The following is a 21,403-nucleotide window of genomic DNA, read 5'->3' as shown; positions in this document are numbered from 1 at the left end:
ACAAGTATATACCAGTAAGATATTTTGACAATTTGGAATAATATTTTTTTGTGTGTATGAGTTAAAAATAAAACTACTTGTCATAAAACTAAAAAAAATAGACTAGATATGAGGGCTGTTCCAGAGAAAATATAAAACAACATAGGTCATTCTTATAGCACGAACTTAACACTAATATGTACACTGTCTACCTGGTCTTCTAACACATAATTATCTTCAATGGTTGAGCTTTTGTTCCTGAAGTGCTACACCGTGTTTGGTTTTTGTTTCGACATTACCAATAGCGACTGCATGTGTCTGGTTCACTCATAATATAATAGGGGAAATTTTACATTGAAATTTGGCGAATTTATAAGAATTGGGGGAAATAAATATGAGGTTGACTTATTTCGGGAAAATTAGCGATGCTTTTAAGGATGAATCAGATTTTGTTTAAAGTGAAAAAGGAAAATATTGTTGCCGTGATGATGAGATACGTAAGGCAGCACTCGGTGTGACGAGGGGATGATGTACAGGTGTGAACAGGAAGTAGCCAGCTTGACCAAGGTACAATTTAACATGCATAACAATAACAAAACGAAGAAATTATAGCAAAGAAAAAGTTCTGCCTTTATCGCCATGGGTATTAAACTAAATGTTAATGTAACACTTTTCTCGCAATTTTTTCATAATGTGAAACTGCAGCTTGAAAGTTTATTACCAATGACCGAGTGAGTGTTAGGTCGTTAACACATTAATTACCGGTATCTGTTTTTCTCCGAGGAACTTACCCAGTGTGTGAGAGCGGTGGAGGGACCTGTGTTGGGTCAGGTTCACCCAGCTGCTCTCAGCCATAGTTCTGAGAGTCGAAGAACTGTGGTGCCGGAGACACGAGAGCCTGATAGCCCGGCGGAGCAACACCTGCATCTGGCCGTAGCGCCGCGCCCAGGGTTACTGCGGGTTTGTTGGCGCCGTAGCCTCCAGGACAAACTGGAGTTACCGTCACGTATTCCTTCACTGTCTCCGTCACGTAATGCAAATCAGGAATATAACTCGTGACGGGATTTTCTGTGACGTAATTCTGGTTGACGACTGTCGTGGTGACGTACTGTGTGTGTGTGATGAATGTTGGCACATGTTCCTTGACCTGCTGGGTGATGGTGACGTGATCATACTTAACCTGTGGTGGAGGCGGCTCAGCGTACACAGACGTGGTGGCGTAGTTGAACACCGTGGTGGTGATGATCTGGGGAGGGCCGTACTCCGTGATGTACTCAGGCACGCGCTTTGTTTCCACTACAGTGACGTAGTCGACTGTTGTCTCGAACACCAGGGAAGGGATCACTTCATGCTGTGGGGGAACAAGGTCATCAGACAACTACCAGGCAGCTGTGTTATTGGTGGTGTGGAGTACACAGGTATGTATTGTGGCGTCGGCTGCTCCTTGTGTTGCTGTGACGTTGGCTGGTATGTGTCACACTGACGTCAGCCGTTCCGTGTGACAGTGATGTCAGCTGTTACTTGTGGCACCGTGATGTTAACTATTGCATGCAGTATTGTGACGTCAGTTGTTACTTGTCACACTGATGTAGCTGTTACTTGTGACACTGACGTAACTGTTACTTGTGACACTGTGACGTAACTGTTACTTGTGACACTAATGTTAAATGTTACATGCAGTAATGTGACGTCGGCTGTTACTTGTGACAGTGACGTAGTTGTTACTTGTGACACTGTGACGTAACTGTTACTTGTGACACTAATGTTAACTGTTACATGCAGTATTGTGACGTCGGCTGTTACTTGTGACACTGTGACGTAGTTGTTACTTGTGACACTAATGTTAACTATTACATGCAGTATTGTGACGTCGGCTGTTACTTGTGACACTGTGACGTAGCTGTTACTTGTGACACTGTGACGTAACTGTTACTTGTGACACTGTGACGTAGCTGTTACTTGTGACGCTGATCGTAACTATTGCATGCAGTATTGTGACGTCAGTTGTTACTTGACACTGTGACGTAATTGCTACTTGTGACACTGTGACGTAACTGTTACTTGTAACACTGTAACGTAGATGTTACTTGTGACACTAATGTCAACTTTTGCATGCAGTATTGTGACGGCAGCTGTTACTTTTGACACTGTGGCGTAGTTGTTACTTGTGACACTAATGTTAACTGTTACATGCAGTATAGTGACGTCGGCTGTTACTTGTGACACTGTGACGTCATTGTTACTTGTGACACTTAACTATTACATGCAGTAATGTGACGTCGGCTGTTACTTGTGACACTGTGACGTCGGCTGTTACTTGTGACACTGTGACGTAGTTGTTACTTGTGACACTAATGTTAACTATTGCATGCAGTATTGTGACGTCGGCTGTTACTTGTGATACTGTGAAGTAGCTGTTACTTGCGACACAGTGATGTAGCTGTTACTTGTGACGCTGATCTTAACTATTACATGCATTACTGTGGGGTCGGCTGCTACTTGTGTCGGTAAAGGTGTCTTTTAGGCCAGCACACTTTATAATGTATATTTCTCGTCAGGACTCACTCAAAGGTTTATTGTAATACATATAACCCAAGACTGAGGAAAAACGAGAAAGCTAAAGGCTTGAAGGCCACAACTCAATTCACGTTTCTTAAGGCATTCCAGAGTGGTTGTTTAGTTGCTCCTCCGCCAGACATACATTTTCTGGATTGAAACAAACGTTTTAGTGATGTTCAGGAAGGAAATGGAGAACACTATTAAGCGTGTGAACCTAAAGACACCTTTACCTTTGTGCGCCATCGTGACGTCGACTGTTACTTGCGTCACCTGTTACTTCTGCCGTTACCTGTTATCTTCCTTCAGGTGTTTCATGCACTACCTTTGTTTATGTAATTTTACCTTCCGAGAAAGTTTACCTCAGTGACGGTGACGAAATCTGTAGGGGTGAGGTAAATGGAGTGGTCGACGGTCTTGACGCTGATTTGTGGAACGGTGGCCACACTGGTGGCGGTAACTGTGTAGGTGGACACCACTGTCCTCGGCACGGGCGTGTAGTTCACTTCTGTGGTGGACTGGTACACGTTGTTGGTGACGAAATACGTGGTGGTCTGCGGCAGGAGGGGGATGTCCATGATTAGTGACTGGCCACTTAGAGTTAAGTGGTTGATTGTTTACATATGGTTATACAGTGTTTTCTGATTTACAAAAGCAGTGGACCTATAAATGTACTGCTCAGTAATAAGGAAGCGACAAGATATCCTGCTATAATGTACACTCCACTAATTCTATCTCGCTACCAACAACAAAACTGAATTTAAGGATATATTTGTGTTAGTGCAAAGATAATGTTTCTTTTGAGTAATTACCGAAGACATTCACGTAACTGAGCTAACCTAACCATAACCTAACAAAACGATCTCAGAATACCTGTTAATATGTTGGGTAAGTTTGACTAAGTTGGATTTGGTTGGTTCATTTTAGCTTACTGACCTTCATCATTATTATCTTCCTCTGTTACCACCAAATCAACAATCATTTCTCTCATTCCTAACAATTATTCCTTCTCTTATCCTTGTGACGTACCTGAGTAACGTATCTGACTTTGGGGACAACGATGGACTCGGTATAGGTGACAGTTCTTAGGTCAGTCACCACATTGGTCACGTAAGAGGTCACCACTTGACGATCATACTGGGTTTGGAGCACCACCGTCGGCACCACATGCTCCACGAACTCTGTGTGAGGCACTGGTACCTGACACAGCACCAGTGGTTAGTGAGGTGGCGCGGAGGAGGAGGGAGAGAATGTGAGGGAAAAAGAACGAAGAGAAACGGTAGAAGAGAGTGAGAGAGAGAGAGACAGTAATATAGCTGAATAGATATATGTACGAGTATATAGAATAAGCACAGCAAAGTATGGATATATAATAGATGGAGGGATAGAAAGAGGGGTGATTAGACAAACAGGAAGATACATATATAAATAAACAGAGGAATGTAAATAAACTGACGGAAGTGGATATATCATTTCTTCTAACAGCTTAAAAAAAATGAAATGGACTACTCAGCTGTCTCTCTCACTTAACTACGAAAGAGTAATGGATAAACCTCTTAACTATGAACACATTACCAAGAAGAGAACGGTATGCTTAGTACGCTACTGTGTGATGAACCCAGGAACAGAGATATGTGAAGGAAACCTGGGACTGAGAAGAGGTGTTGGTCAAGAAAGGGCGCCACGTACCGGGTATTCCTCCGTGATGAAGTTGGTGACGTAGTGGGTGAGAGGGTCACACTTGGGCACGTTCACTCTGATGGGGATGGGTTTAGGGGGTGGTGGTGCCCTGTAATGTACTGGAGTTGGCACGGGCACGGTGATGACGGGGCGGCTGCTGCCTCCTCCTTTACCTCCTCCTTTACCCCCTCCCTTACCTCCACCCCCGAAGATCGACAGACCCTTCTGGAGACCCTTCACAAAGTTTCCAAAGCCGCCGCCCTTCCCTTTACCACCGTCGTCATTGTAATCGTAGTCGTTGTAAACAGGAATGGCGGCAACTGCTATAGGTGGAGCGGCGTGGTAGCTCGGGGCGGGGAGCGGATGGCCATAAGACTGGATAGGGGGAGAGCCATAGACGGGGCCAGGTGGGGGGCCATATCCCCCATCAGCCCTGGAGGCGGCCACGGTGGCACACACCAACACCAACTGGAGCCAGTTCATCGCCGCTGTGGGAAGACAAGGAGCTGTGTAACCCAACCCGGGGATAATGTATCACTACATAACCTACAGCCACGGGGTCATGTATTCAAGCTTAACCTAACCTACAGCCACGGGGTCATGTATTTACACTCCCTAGTACAGTACTGTGTGAGCTCTCAACACACGGTAGAGTTATACACGCTCATAGTAACACAAAGGCTGAGACAAAGATGAAAGTGAAATTGGAATAAACAAACAAACGGAAAAACAAACATGTACTAAATATTAAAAAAATAAAATAAACAGCAAATTCAGTGGCTCCAAATTGCCTTATTCAGGGACCAGGAAACGCAGCTACGAACACAACCACCCCTTGGTAATTAAGCTTGATCGTGTGTTGTTGTGAGTGATTGATACACGTTATTATCAAAGCTGTAATTAACTCTGTTGTTCAGCTTATCTCCGGTCATGATTTGGATAATTTGATTGAATTTACCGTTTGTTTTTTAATCATGTACTTTACTTTATAAATACGTGTCAAGGTGTTCATCTCTGTCCCTACTTTGGTGTTATTACAGATTACCACAACATTACTGCCTTGAAAATCAGACTCATAGAAGCGTAACTTTTATATCATAAACACAACAGCGATATTTTAACCTTTATTCTATGGATTTTTTATTTTTACCTGTGTGAGAGGTGAAGCTGGGAGGCAACACCACCTTCCAAGTTATAACAGCTGGGCAGTGCACCGTCAGCAGGAACAGCGGGCAGCAGACTGAGCCCTCCCTCCTCGTGCCCACCGCTTATATGGCCTCCACAGTCCACCATCACCACCACCCAGAAAAACCTGATAGGCAAGAGTTGTGAGGTGGGGGAGGGGGGGTAGTATGGTGTGTGGGGGAGAGGGTCAGTATGGTTTGTGTGTGTGGGAGAGGGTCAGTATGGTTTGTGTGTGGGGGGAGGTCAATATGGTGTGTGGGGGGAGGTCAGTATGGTTTGTGTGTGGGGGGGGGGGCGGATTAGTATTTTTTGGTAGAAGGTATATGGTAATATGTGTGTGGGGAGGGACAAGGTGGAGTGTATGTGTGGGGGTGTTGTAAGGTGGTGTGTGTGGGGGGAGTGGGGCAGGGTGACGTCTATGAGATGGGAGGGGAAGAGAGTATAATGTAGGGTTGTGTATGTAGGGTAAGGTTAGGTGCGTGAGGGAAGGGCAGGGTTGTGTATGTGGGGGTGAGGCAGGGTTGTGTGCGTGAGGGAGGGGCGTGGTTGGGTGCGTGAGGGAGGGGGGCGTGGTTGGGTGGATGAGGGATGGGAAAGGTTGTGTGCGTAAGGGAGGAACAGTGTCGCCAGCCAGCTTACCTAACTTAGCCTTATCTTACCCAATTTAAGTAAACCTTGATTATTTTAAGATATTGAAGACCGTCTTAAGTATATTAGCGACAGTTTTACCATGTATACTATTATCCCCGTTTCACAAGAGTCCGTTCAGTTTTTAGAGATAATCGGAATAATTCAAGGTATGAGAACCAGGGGGAGGCAGAAAGTAGGATGGATGAATGAAATTAGAAGCTGTGGTCCCTCGTGTATACACTCTGTGGAAGTATTATTAAAGGCAGACTTCATATGTTTGAATTAGTGGGCCATGTAGTAAACCCTAGGACAAGAGAGTAGCATCTAGATTGTTTGATCCCTAAATCATGTGACGTAAGGATAATGTTGCGTATGCTTATTTATTCGATGCATCAAACAAGCTTTTCTTAAATCGCCTTCGAACTGTAACTTAGAATTTGTCCAAAAGTTTCTCAACGCTACTAGAAATGGACAACAGTTCACTGAAGTTAATGTAGTATTCTTTATCTCTTTAAGGAGTTATGCTGTATTTTTTTGTACTCTTATATTAACATTGCACTAATCACCATCACCGTCAGATACAAACGCCTTGCAATAGAGTGAGAGTGAAAGTCTGCTACCTTTCACAAAACGGGGTCCCTTTCCTGCACCAGATCTCAGAGGCAAGCGTCGCGAGGTTGAGGCGTTGGCCGTACCTCGCCTCTTCCCGACAGTAGACGATAACAAAATTAACTCTATAAGGAATGCTTACTGTTTACAGGAAGTATAGTACATGATCCAGATGTGTAGTGTTGAAGTATTAATGAAAGGCAGCTAGCTTTCTCTGCATGGCATCCGCTGCGTCATGAGGGAGGGGCGACCATCTCCTCTCCAGCTCCCACTCATAAAAACTTGTTTCAACCTACGCTACGGTGCCGGCCAGTGTTGTGATGATGGTGAGGCCAATGCCAGAGGTAGTGGTTTTGATGCAATAATGCCCTTAGCAATTGTGGGGGACTGAGATGGCGGCGGCGGTGGTGGCGGCGGTGGTGATGGTGGTGGTGGCGGTAGTGGCGAGGGTGGTGGTGAAATCAGTTTTTATGGTGGTGATGGTGGAGTTCTTATGGTGGTAGTTATGGTGGAACCGAGAGTTAGTAGTGGAGGTGTTGATGGTGGTGGAATCAATTATTAAAGCGGTTGTTTTGTATGAAGATGATTGCTATATGGTAGAGCAGCAGGAATATTGATGGTGGTAATTGTGGTAGATGATAACGTTAAACAATGTAATAGTGTAGATTTACGTAGTGATGACGTGGGGCAGTGGTCGTGGCAGTGATATGGTGAGAGTAGTCCTGGATAAAGTGTTACTGATGGCTATAACTCTGAAGATGGTGGTAGTGGTGGTAGTGGTGGTAATGGTGGTGGTACTGGTTGGTAACGGGTGATGTATTATGTTCGTGATTATGGTGATGGTAGCAATGATCATGGTGGAGGAATGGTATGTATGGTGATGGTGCAAGGGGGGTTGGTATTGGTGGTGATAGTGAAGGTGGTAGCATACTGGTGGTGATGGAGGAGGTAGTGGCATTAATAGTGATGGTGGAGATGATAGTGAATGGTGGTGATAGTGATATGGTGTTACTGGTAGTGATGATAGAGGTCATTGTACTAGTGTTTACGATGGACATGGGGTGGTAGTTACAGTAAAGGTTGCCCGTTCGATCCCGCGACACTTCTAGTCCTTCCGGTGATGAATGGATGCCTGAATTTACAGTGAAGGGGGGGGGAGCGTACCAAAGACTAATTAGCATTTAGTCTTATGTACAATACCTGAGCTGTCTCTAATGGCCAGTCACACCTATGGAAACTATATTTATGGTAGTTGTGGAAATAGTAATCATATGTAATTATAACAAGAGTAAGAATGTAATCTGGAAGTATTTTTGAAGAGGAGAGCAGAAACAAGATGGCATCGACAAAAAAAGCTTTAATTCGATACCAAAAGAAGCAGAAGTTTCAACCTTACTAAATGACTTGAGAAATGATGATGTAATGCGGCTTTCAGAGTCAAGGAAACAATCTAGTCAATGATGATACAGAATCTTTAGTTAGTAGAGGCGGGGGAAAAAGGTCAAGAGTATTATGCTTACCTCAAGGTTTCTCACAACACAGGGTTAGTTCGCTTCCGGGTCATGTGAGGTCGCCGTGTGTTGCTTAGGTTAATTAATGTATTACGGCGAGAGAGAGAGAGAGAGAGAGAGAGAGAGAGAGAGTTAGGAGGACATTGATAGTGGTAATGGTTGTGGTGAGTATAGTAGTTGTAGTTGTTGCTGTTAGTTTGAATGTTTGTAGTTGTTATAGTGGTGAAGCTGATGATTGTGGTGGTAGAGGCAGTAACTGGAGTGGTATATTCAAAAGCCAATATTTCTTAAATATTTTAAACCTGTCTTTATGCTATATTGCTCCAGTTTAGCTACACACACACACACACACTCTCTCTCTCTCTCTCTCTCTCTCTGATTTTTTCTTGCTCTGTCTCTCAAGTAAACACACTGGGTAGGAGGAAAAACAGAGTGAAGAAATTAATAAGAGGAGGAGGATCTTGCCATGCTGGTCTGTAGAAATGTCTGACTTTCTATCTCACTTTTCCTTTCACAATGAGTTTTTGTTCATGACAATTATGTATTCTTTTGTGTTTGGTTTGGTTAGGTTAGGTTAGGTTAGGTTAGGTTAGGTTAGGAATTCTCTCCTCGTCTTTTCCACTGGTGTGAGACATGACTAATGGAGGAAGATGAGATGGTTAACTATTTTTTCATACCATAAGTCTAAAAGTATAAGTGATTTTATGTCTTTCCGAAAATTCTCTATAAAACTTATGACAGAGCTATTGTACCTCTCGTGGCCATCACTTTGAAAGGAACATCCCTAGATAGAGAAGATCGAGGAACCTATCAGAGTGTTCGGTGATGCAGCAACCAATCAGTGTGGTTCAGAACGTTCGTCAGATTACGGGTCGTTCTTCTGTAGCAGTTATAGCCAGGAAGGAACATCAGATCTATAACGAGGGAATCGTAACATATACTGCCTTGTTACCTGCCTCGACCTTAACTAACTCATGGCCGTAACTCTGCCTCAACTTAACTAACCACATGATTTAAGAATTCTCCTGCACCATCTTGTTTACGAAGCCGTAAGACTCAACCGCCTCGACCACTAAAATTACCCAACCGAAAATGCCCCACCAAAATTAACCTACACCAAATAAAATGCCCAAATACCCTATAAATTTGCACCACTTTGGAGGACATAAAGATTTTCTATCGATTTATATATTTCAATCCTACTGTACACACTGCTAAGCGATAATGTGTGATTTACATTATATTGGGTGATACATGTCAGTAGTTTGGTAAGTCTCTCTGGTCAAGGGGGCTGAGAGCTTCAGAGTAACTTCTACCGGTGACTAAACACGACTGGAAAACTCTAATAATTGAATGCCTTCCCACTAAAGTGTATAGTCATTGAGGCTTTAACTATTATTACACCATATGACTTTCCTCCTTTCAGCTGTACGACTTTCTCTTACCATCACCACCCGTCTCGCCGACCAGTTCCACCCATGGGAAACTGTTATCACCGAGACACAGCTCAGATAGGCGCATGTATCTGGATATCTTTTATTTGGTGGTGTCAGATAACCTCAGATTTCCCTTATTTCAATAATATTATTAAAAATGAAATATAATACTTTTTAATGTTATGTCACTTTATGGTATATGATAATTCTGTAATGGGAATTTCAGAATTAAGGTCAATTTTGTTCCATAGTGTTCAGGATTTTTCACTACAGAGAATAAGTATTAAGTTATATGAGACTAAATTAACTTTTTGTTGTTGTTTTCGCGTTTCAGGAGGTCTCTCTTTTCGGTAATCAGCAGTTATTACAATATATATCATATTGAAGGCCCATCATCCTTAATAAGTCATTTCTTATCCGTGTTCTTGATGTCCTGGTGAAATCTTTCTCCTTGTTCTTAGCTCATAGTACGAAGATTTCCGAGAAAGTTGTGCATTAGTTGTTCATTATGGGACTGGATGAAATGAACCTTGAAGCTCATGTTGCAACCCAAGTTTTTAAAGATTTGGTTCAGCAAGTTTTTTAACATTCACTTTCAAATTTGGGTATTTTTTTTTTTTTCGAAGAAGTCGTGAGGAAGAAGTTTTCAAGCCAACACAAGCGGCTTTTTAAGTCTGGCTCATGAGTCATATTGTTCGAACCAGGTGTCAGTTTCTTTCTTGTTTGTCCCATAACTTCCTCTCCAAGGCTGACTTCTCGTTCTGCTGTCCCGTTTACACACACACACACACACACACACACACACACACACACAAAGTGACCAAGCTTATTGTACCGAACCTTTCAAGAAGAAGATCAAGATTTTCACTGTAAATGATATATCTATTATAGGTATGTATTGTATTGTAGTTATCATGGTTTAAAATACAAGCGAGTGTTAAAAGGACGAGGAGTTAATGTATATATGTATGTATGTATGCCTTTTCTGTGCGTGTCTGTGTGTTTCTGAGTATGTTTCTGTGTATAAGTGTGTAACGACGTATGTGTATATCAATAAGATAATAAACACGACTACATTGCCACAAGAACTTAATGATATACAAAATATAAACAACATATAACAATACTCATACTTACATACGTTCACTCACCGTCACTAAATTTCCTCTTCAGTGTTGAGCCAGACAGAGGGTCGTAAATATTCTGATAGAGAAATAAAATAAAAAGATTGAATCATAACAAACGGCTGAACACACATACACACACACACATCCTCCCTTCCCTTCTCTCCTCTCCTTACGCTTCCTTTACTTCCCTTATACACTTTCTCTTTCCTTTTTCCTCCTTTCAATCCCCTCTACCCCCCCCCTCCCCTCCCCCATCAACGCAGAGGAGGAAGGGAAGGAGGTGAGGAACCAGTGAAAGGTAAACTTGACTCGATACACTTCCTCAAGACGGGTCAGGCCTGGCCAAACCTACCCAGGTCACTTTCCCTTTCTCTTCTCTGTTTTCTTATGAGGAGTAAACGCTGACGCTAAAAAAAAAACCCACCCCAATGACTGGCCCACGGCGGCTCTGTAATGAGTTGAGGGGTGTGTGTAGGAGAGAGAGAGAGAGAGAGAGAGAGAGAGAGAGAGAGAGAGAGATTTTGTTTAAGTATGTGTGTTTGTGTATCAGTTGGTTAAGTATATGTTCCAATACTGTACCTCTAAACTATATCATCCCCTTGCTAAGCCAAACGTTTATCTCATATTCCTAGTAGACACAATTTTTTATCCAATTTCGTATTATTTCAGTCATTCTTTATTCTATTTCATATTATTTCAAACTATAGTAACTTGGAGGTAGAGAGAAGCAGGTAGTCCTGAGTGTCACCACCTGTCCAAAGGCTACCTGTAGGACGATAGCCTTACATTACAGGTATTTATATTTGTACTTTCTCTTCATAGTCCCTTTAGACCACATTCATTAGTACCTGAACGACATTGCAAGACTGAAGGTGGTGGTAATGGTGTTAGTGGTGTTGGGAATGGGGTAGTGGTGATAGTCATAGTGGTGGTGGTTTTGGGATGGTGGTGATAGTGATGTTGGTGGTGTTGGGATGGTGGTGATAATATGTGTCGATGATAGTGGTAGTGCTGGTATAGGTGTTGGTGAGAATGTGTTAGTAATAGTAGTAGTGGTGGTGATAATTGCACTGTGTCGGGGGGTGATGGTGATTTTGTTAAACTGGTGATAGTCGGCTACATAAAATGGGGTAGTGGGTATAAGGGTGCAGGGTGTCTGGCTGGCTGGGGTGCTGGCTGGGGCTGGGGTGTGGGGTGGCTGGCTGGGGTGTGGGGTGGCTGGCTGGGGTGTGGGGTAGCTAGCTGGAGTGTGGGGTAGCTAGCTGGAGTATGGGGTAGCTGGCTGGGGTGGAGGAGCAGTGAGAGGGAAAAAGAAAGCTGGTGATGTATAGGTCGCAGGTGTGAGGAAGCTGCGTGTGTGTGTGTGTGTGTGTGTGTGGCGTAAGCTGAAGCTGAGAGAGACGGAGGAGGAGCTGGGAAGAGGATCGAAGGAGAGAGGGAGGGAATGGGAGCGTGTGTGAGAGACATGTCTGGGTCCTGTTTTATCAGCATTAGGAAGTCAACACCCTTCATATTATTACTTGGTAACGCTGAATGTACTAAGGTAATGTCTCTGCTCTGTTTGGCTGTAGACTCGAGACCAGTGTTCAGTACAACGGTGTAGTATTTAATGGTTTTGACCGAGCCGAGGCATTAGTGTGGGAGGACCAACTAATATGTAGATTATTGTTATCGTCAAAAGCATGTATACTGTTGATGAGAATAACAAGGAAGTCAATAAAGTGGAATAAGAAAAGACCAGGAGAAAGTCTTGAGGAAGGATTGAAACTTACAATAACAAAGGAACACAAAATTTAGTTATATAATTCGTCCTTCATTTGTTTCATAGAGTAATGCATCAGGTGCAGGAGGAGGTGAGTGTCTCCTCTATATATAAAAAAGAGGCTATTAATCATATACCTTTCTACTATCCGAGAACTTATATCACTAGTGTGTGTTTATCCGTACAGTACCCAGGTGTTGTGAAAGGATGACGATAATGGGTACGTTAAGTAGAATGTTGCAGCCGTTCCTTATAGCAGGTGACCTCTCCATAGTGCCGAGTCATGATTAAGGCGTAGATGATGATCAATGAGCGTTTGTCCCTCCCCACCTTTCTCTCCTCAGTTCTCTTCCTTCCTCCCTCCCTCCCTCACCCACCCACTGTCCGCTATTGGTTAATTAAGTTCAATAAATAACCCCCCCCCCTTTTTTTTTAATCTACACAGCACACGATCATCTCTCAAACTATAAATATACAATCAGCGTTATTTTATTTATTTTATTTTTTTCATCAGGTAACCAAAAGAGAAAACAGACTACTTTTACTTTTATGCCGGTGTAAACTTTCAGAGGAGATGATAGTTGAAGGCACTCCGGTTTGGCTATAAAAACAGGTCGTAGTGTAAGGTAAAATGTTGACAACTTTTTTCTCGTGTATGTATAAGGAGATTTTGGTAGGGTAGGTTGGTGTTGAGGAGGCGCTGTCATCACTACACAACAAACACAGATATACTACACTGGCACTGGGTATAGTAGCCTCCTGGGTATCGTAGCCTCCTGGGTATCGTAGTCTTCTGAGTATAGCCTCCTGGGTATAACCTCCTGGGGGTATACTTGCTCTCTCAGATATACCCTCATGACTAATTAGGCTGTAAGGCACAGAAAACGTTCCCAGTATGACTTTATTTACTTAGTATTGTATACATCTTTCTGTCTAGGTTGGGTGTTGATGTGTATACTAGAGCAAAAAAATAAATACACCTTTACATGTAGTTTAGAGTACTGTACTGTGAGGTCAATGTATGTTATTATGTAATACGTGCGTGCGTGTTATTAAGCGTTATTAAGCATTATTTTCCTTACCTAACCTAAACCTAACCTAACATAATATAACCTATATTCAATGAGTAAATCTTGGATAGGGAAGAATGTTTTTTCATCTGGTCATCTCCCATACCCCCCTCCCCCTCCCCCCCCCAAAAAAATAATAATAATAAAAAATAAAAAATAAAATTATAATAAATAAATAAATCTTTTTCTGGTATCTCAAAGTGGCAACTGTTTTACGGTGACACAACTGTTCTATACTTGAATATGTCTCTTGACTCAGTTACTTAAATGTGGATAAAAATTATACAAGTCCTCCCCAGACGAAGCAGTGAACGAGTCAATTTTAAATGTGAGTTTTTGTGGGTGGTGGGAGAGATTGATACTCTCTAGGGAGGAAAAAGTATATATATATATATATATATATATATATATATATATATATATATATATATATATATATATATATATATATATATATATATATATATATATATATATATATATATAATTTTTTTTCTGGTATAAAGCTCCATATTATCAGTACCTATGCTCTTAGCCTGACCAGTTCACCATTTGGTTGTCGTAGTCAGGATATATTTACAGGATGCATTACAGGAGGACTGATGAGGATGATATAAGCAAGACAAAAACCCGTTCATGTCTACCTTAGTTACAGAGCATAATATATGTTGGGCTGAGTTCTCGCTAGTCATCAGCACATTCTCAATGATGACCGGCATTTTTACAAGTAGTTACCTGTTAGCTGTGTGTGTGTGTGTGTGTGTGTGTGTGTGTGTGTGTGTGTGTATCAGATAGTGCTGCAACAAGAATTGTTACCAAACACTATTTTATTCATAAAAATTTAATGATTTATAACAACAACCAGACGTCCACGTTGTTTGATGATGACTCTCATAATCTGGAGAACAGCTCGTGTTCTTACTCGTCTGACATTGATACGATCAGTGGAGTAAGTAATGGCCGCACCTCACAATTGTCACGCGTGCCTCACTGTATGATTTATCTGGATTATGTTTCCCAGGTACACACGCAGGTTCGGTAGGGTTTTTTGTGGGGTTGGGAGGGAATGTAGAGAGAATGTAGAGGGTCAAGAGAAAGGAAAGGTGGAAGGGGAATGTTATGTGGAATGGGGGAAAGATGTAGAGGGTTATATATATAGGAGAAAGTAATAAGGGGGGGAAGAGGATGGAGGTAGAGAAACAGGTTGGGTTCACATGGAAGAGACAGTGATCGTAGCAACAGAGGGTGGTGGAGGGGGGGAGAGAGAGGAGAGGGTCAGTGGCCAGGTTTTTAATGGTAGTTAGGTACCCAAGCCGGCCTACAAGACCCAATTTAACCCATAAAGAAATTGAAGTATTATACATTTGCGGTGAATGATACTATATTCAAGGTAATAAATCTAGATGTGAGAAAACCTGGAATGTAGAATCATCATCAGTGCTATGCTATGTCGTGTGCCGGGCCGAGCTGAACGTGTATGACTGGACTAAAGTAACCAACACCCACACACTGGTGATTATCGTGGTTTGTATTGTTAACGTTGATGTTTTTCGTTACAACTACGCCAAAAAGACCAACAGATACACCAGTGGGTAATAGTCAAGAGATAAAACGTAATTAATTCTAATATAAAGGAATTTCTGCTGCTGGATATGATGATATTTTAAGTATTTGATAGTCTGGCTGGTGTGTTCTGTACTACTGTATTTATTTGGCTATCGATTTTATTCAGCGCAGAGGGGCTAATAAACTATCTCCATTAATCTCTGTATCTTGAGCCAGAAGATTTAAATGTCGTACAGATCAACCATAACTCATCAATTGATTAATACCAGTACAACCTTACCCAGCACACACTCACAGTAACACAGGTTGCAGCTCAGGAAGACGTCACCTTGGTTGTAATCATTCATCTGATACAATAAACTTCGCAGGTAATCCCCAGGCAAGAAAGAATAATAATAATCACATGAATAATTTTTCCTTTAAAATATGTAGTTAATTAGTTCAGAAAAATAAATCATATCCAAGAGGTATTTTTACGGTCATTATAAACGATAAAACCAACAATAGGTATTATATGGAATTTTTTAATATAACAAGACATTAAAACGTATATTATAGGATTTTCCTCAAGAGAAGACCAAGACCTTGTAGAGTCATGCAGTGTGGGGTCATGACCAGCTCTTCCGTCACTGCTTCATCAAACACTAGTCACTTGAGCAAACACCTCCTCCCGGCCTATACTCTAAGGTTACACACGACACCTAACTGCTTATCACTATACAGTATTATTTTTAAGACAGATGAAAATTTATGTCAGATTATATTTGCAAGACTATCATACAATACCTTATTTATTGATTTCATCTTATATTTTTAATTTCCCTCCCCTTCCATCTCTCTCTCTCTTATTTTTTTGGTTTGGGTGCAGATATAAACACGACATTCTATCTTTAGTTTTGCTTTCATTCGCTGTAGATGCTCAATAGTATGGCTTCAAAACAGGGAGATATTTCTTTTCTCTCTTTTTCCTTGTTTTAATTAGCCAGTTACTTCAGCTCAGTGACCTCATTGGGATAGGTTAAAGTCGTTAATCCCAGTCAGCGGGATTATCTGTGTCCGCTTTGATTAAAGTCAGTAATGCTAGTGAACGTGAGTTACTGTAATAAGGGAGTGAGTTACTGACGAAGATTATGTGATCATGAGTGACGCCTATACAGTTGTTCGCCTTACACCAACTGGCCCTCAGTTGACAGGTGTATACAGGTGTTAAATTACTATGGAGAGCTCGGGTACTGGTGTTGGATATAACCTTTAAAATTTCGACTTTCACTTGGTAATTCCTTCTTTAATGATAAGTGAACCCATCATTTGAACACACACACACACACACACACACACACACACATCCTTGACCACCGAAGGGTCAAGACGTACCTGGCGCTCCTCTCGGAGCAGCCAGGTCAACTGTTATGTTGGCCCATACCAACTCCCTCCCCTGAACCCTCCTCCCCACCGGAATATCAACAAGTTCACGCCAGAAGTTACTATTTCATTTAGGAAAGAAATGGAACCAGTGTTAAACAGAGGTGAACAGTGCTTAAGTCAGTGAGAACAACTCAACAGTAACAGTGGTACCCAAGTTGACCTTTCACACAGTGAGGTCCCAGGTACCCAGTGATAACGGCCCGTGAGACCCAACTACCAGCGATGTGTTAATCCGTCTACGATAGGAAGGCCTGGAACCACACCTCACTCATATAACACCATCTGTGAGGGAATTACTACACCACGTGAGGCCCCTCATAACACCATATGTGAAGGAGTTACTACACCACGTGAGGCCCCTCATAACACCATCTGTGAGGGAATTACTACACCACGTGAGGCCCCTCATAACACCATCTGTGAGGGAATTATACACCACGTAGGCCCCTCATAACACCATCTGTGAGAATTACACGCCGTGAGGCCCCTCATAACACCATCTGTGAGGAATTACTACACCACGTGAGGCCCCTCATAACACCATCTGTGAGGAATTACTTGATAATTATCGTGAGGCCCCTTCTGTGAGGGGAACACAAGCACCACGGGAGGCCCCCTCATAACACCATCTGTGAGGGAATTACTACACCACGTGAGGCCCCTCATAACACCATCTGTGAGGGAACTACTACACCACGTGAGGTCCCTCCTAACACCATCTGGGAGGGAGTTACTACACTACGTTTTTGCTGTTCAACACCTACATTAATCTGTATGTTCACTGTATGTTCCTTTACCTTTCTCTAATGAAGGCTTTTGTTAAACCACCAATGTATGTAATAAGTCATTTATGCCCAATGTATATTTTCAGCCTTCGGGCTGCAGAACTTTTTCAATAAACCGTTAATTATCACACACACACACACACACACACACACACACACACACACACACACACACACACACACACATACCATCTACGTACATTTATAACGTTAACTTATTTTACACTCACTAGCAACACCTCCTGCATACTATTATATAACCAAACAACATTCCCCGTCTCCTGTTTTTTTTATGCGTTTTTCTCTCTCCATTAAGGTTCTTCTCACACAGTACATACATGGAGAGGTTTAATGAATCAGCCTTCTGTATTGTACCTGTAGCAGCGTCATGGTATAGTCAATGAGTGTCGCTAACATAACCAAACAGGATTAAGGAAAGTGTCTCAGGGGGGGGATGGTCTCAGGCATCCAAAATAAAAGTGTCTGAAACGTATAAAAACATCCTTGGATTTCGAAGAACGTATCTAAAAACACATAACGTGGAGAGACTTTTGACAAGGAGCTCAGTTATTAGATATTACGGGAGCATAGAGGCTAAACCCTGAGGCTCTCCTGTGAAAGGCCCTTGAGCAGCGTACCGAAATGGTCTTTGTATTACATGATATATTATACAGTTTGTGTGAAAGTTGTTTACGAAAATAGTCTCGCCATCCAAATCATATCGCCTTAAGTAATGAACCTTAACACCGGGAAAGTTAGATTAGGTTAGGTTAGGTTAGGTTAGATTAGGTTAATCTTTAGGTGAAATAAACTGGGGGTGGAGATTCTTCAGGTTATCCGTAAATACTTCTCCTTTGGATAGTTAAGGATTATTATTATTCAGATTAAAATTGATGGAATGTTGATTTTTCTGTATGGAGATTTATATATTGTTTACTCTCTCTCTCTCTCTCTCTCTCTCTCTCTCTCTCTCTCTCTCTCTCTCTCTCTCTCTCTCTCTCTCTCTCTCTCTCTCTCTCTCTCTCTCTCTCTCTCTACGCCTCCGAGATACAGGATGACTTAACGAGTGAACTGACTGTAATGACCTGATCTGAGTCATTACAGGCCATAATTACTACCCTAACACGAATCACTAGGACCTTAATTAATATAGATTATTATAACACTATCTACTCCTGTCTACAATGAAAGTAACTCTGTCTTTATATTTTCTGAGTGATTTTTATTATTTTAGTTTCTTAGGTATATTCCTTCCCCCATCCCCCACTATTTTTCTTTTATATATTTTTTCCTAGTTGGTCTTTTATTTTAATTACTTCTTCTGCCTTATCTTCTCGTCTTATTTCGTTACGGAGAGAAGGTGTAATGCCAGTCGGGTGTACTTTCAGAAATCTCCAAACTTGGCTACACCCCCAACTGCTGGTCAGGGTCCGGCCGGAAGCTTACGCAACCAAATTCCCTTGCTTGACGCTCCCAACGCCAATCTAAGTTTAAAAAAAAGCTTAAAAGCAGTAAATATAAAGGTGAAGGGGTGAACACAGTCCTCCCCTCTCCCCTGACGTAACGCCAATGAGATGCAGACTATGAAATGTTACTGGTGTCAGATCGTGTAGAGGCGAGAGTAAAAGTAAACATAGTTGTGCCAATGGGGCCAGGGAGTGTGGTACAAGTAGCAGGTATGGTGATAGTGGTAGTAGTGGTAGTGGTCTGGAGTTTGTAAGATTGTTTTTTTTATTGTGGTTAAGTTGGATAAGTTATCTTCTTGGCTCTTGAGGAGGTGTGGCTATACCTCCTCCTTCGCCTCCTCCAGGGTTAACCACCAAAGTCTTGTACTTACATGTGATCTTTTGTGGAAATTTAGATTTGGGTTTGTATATATAAACCTGAGGGCAGTGATTATATTGCTTGAGGTGTTCTGTACATAGTCGGTGGCTCATAACTCCCCTGATTGAAAAGCCGCAGCAATCATAACTGCATACACATAGTGAAACGTAGATAGCTTTCGAAAATTGTCAACAACTCACACTAAAAAAAATATTGCATGTCGATGATCTGGACAAACTGGTTTCATCAGTAACGACAACAGGTGTAAAAACATCAATTAGAAGAAAAGTCTCTGGTGACACCTGTCTGTCCTGTTGTCTCCAGACTGGTATATTGGTTTACCTATTGATGCTGATTATACAGTTCTATAAAAAAAAAAACACGGACAGGAAACTAAACAACCACGACAATCCCAAGAATCAATTCACACTTCGAAGCCCCGGGGTATTATACTATATTACCCTATTGAACTTGCATCAAATACTACCCTATCAACAAATGGTACTACCTCACATATCTTCTATTGTAACCTCTATATTTATCCTCGTTTCATAAATTTCTTCATCCAACTTCCTCAAAATTTTTATACATCGGAGCAAATGGCGGCGTCTGTACCCCTCTTACGTGACACCTAAACTACCTCTGACCCCCATCTATCACCTTCATGCTCTTACTTGCGTCATCCCTCGGTATTAGAATTTAAAACCTTTCATCTGAGTAACACTTTCGTCAATTCTTTAAAATGTTCTTAAGAGAGAACTGAAGAGGGGAAAATGATGACACCCTTTTGATCCAAGTGGAAATAATGTAACGAAAAATATTAATTGAGGAGAAAGGCAAGTGAAGATTAGTGTAGTTCTTTTAAAGTCTTGTGAATCCTCTTTTTGGCCACTAATAGGAGCAATGAACTCTTTTTAGCCACTAATAGGAGCAATGAACTCTTTTTGGCCACTAATAGGAGCAATGAACTCTTTTTGGCCACTTATAGGAGCAATGAACTCTTTTTGGCCACTTATAGGAGCAATGAACTCTTTTTGGCCACTAATAGGAGTAATGAACTCTTTTTGGCCACTTATAGGAGCAATGAACTCTTTTTGGCCACTAATAGGAGCAATGAACTCTTTTTGGCCACTTATAGGAGCAATGAATTCTTTTTGGCCACTTATAGGAGCAATGAACTCTTTTTTGCCATTAATCTAAAATACTAAGAGATGGTCGGTTAGTTTACTGTTCTGATGAAAGTGAAATACGTGTCTGGCTTCTCGGTGTATCCTAATGTTGTTGTTGTGGTTGTTATTGTTGTGTTTGTCGTGGTGGTGGTGGTTGTTATTGTTGTTGTTGATGTAGTGATGGTTACTGTTGTGGTTGATGTTGTGGTTGTTGTTGTGGTTGATGTTATGGTTGTTGTTTTAGTTGATGTTGTTGTTGTGTTAATGGTTACTTTTGTTGTTGTTAATGTTATTATTGTGTTGATGGTTGATATTGTTATTGTTGATGATGTGGTTGTCGCTGTTGTTGTCGTCGATGTTGTGTTTGTAGTTGTTGTGTTTGTTGTTGTTGATGTTGTGTTCGTTGTTATATGTTTCCAGTATTCTTGTCACATTGGTTAAACGCCGCCCACCGCCCACACCTGTACACGAGGTCTTAAGCACTACCATCATCTACTGTACCTGTCCTATAATTCCTCTATCTCTTTTTTTTTTTTTAGTAACATCTATGTCTTTTCATTTGGATTCTTTCTTTTCTAATCAATCGACTAAAAACATAAAGTACCTATATGGGGACGGTCATCCTAAACACACTTTGATTATAGAATGTTCACCTTCATTCACTTTTTACGTTCTTTAATACCTATGAGAGTAAATACTGGCTGCAGCTCCTTGGTGAAGCAGTACATACAGGTAAACTCTAAATAACAAGAGGAAAATATATGTATTTTTTTTTCTTGATTGGTGTCCAAGTTGAAGGAGCGTCTTACACAGTTTTATCTTCGCCTGGCGTCTGTATGTTCTTTATCCAGTGTAACATGACTGCATAAATATTATCTTTGTGAATTCTTTACCAGCAATATCCAGGTAGTTAAGAATTTGTTTTGTGAATATTGCAGGAGTTTACTGTCATTTAATAATGGTGGAGAAACATATTGCGTACTTTTGCTAATGTTTGCTCCTCTTTTTAATAAACTGTTAACAATAGTTTTCACCCCCCTTAAAAAGTAACACAAAGGCATTCTAGGAAACAAAAGTACAGGCTATACA

General features: G+C 41.5%; 1 protein-coding gene across 1 annotated transcript in view; it reads right to left on the bottom strand.

Annotated features, from left to right (window-relative positions):
• LOC121867191 overlaps window positions 1–5,469 on the bottom strand; it is a 5,608-nt gene extending 139 nt beyond the window's left edge. The window contains exons 1-5 of the mRNA XM_042366994.1: window positions 5,366–5,469; window positions 4,225–4,703; window positions 3,565–3,735; window positions 2,898–3,089; window positions 1–1,330 (exon numbers count right to left, since the gene is read on the bottom strand). The exon at window positions 1–1,330 is cut by the window's left edge and continues 139 nt beyond it. Of these exons, the coding sequence (XP_042222928.1) occupies window positions 827–1,330; window positions 2,898–3,089; window positions 3,565–3,735; window positions 4,225–4,698 (1,341 nt within the window). The 5' untranslated portion in view covers window positions 4,699–4,703; window positions 5,366–5,469 and the 3' untranslated portion in view covers window positions 1–826. The remainder of the gene's footprint in view (window positions 1,331–2,897; window positions 3,090–3,564; window positions 3,736–4,224; window positions 4,704–5,365) is intronic.
• Window positions 5,470–21,403: the final 15,934 nt, after the last annotated feature.

The sequence above is a fragment of the Homarus americanus genome, unplaced genomic scaffold (genome assembly GCF_018991925.1).
Source record: "Homarus americanus isolate GMGI-L3 unplaced genomic scaffold, GMGI_Hamer_2.0 scaffold6317, whole genome shotgun sequence".
Lineage (NCBI taxonomy): Eukaryota > Metazoa > Arthropoda > Malacostraca > Decapoda > Nephropidae > Homarus > Homarus americanus.
The sequence above is the reverse complement of the archived record's forward strand: the minus strand, read 5'-3'. Positions and strand labels throughout refer to the sequence as shown.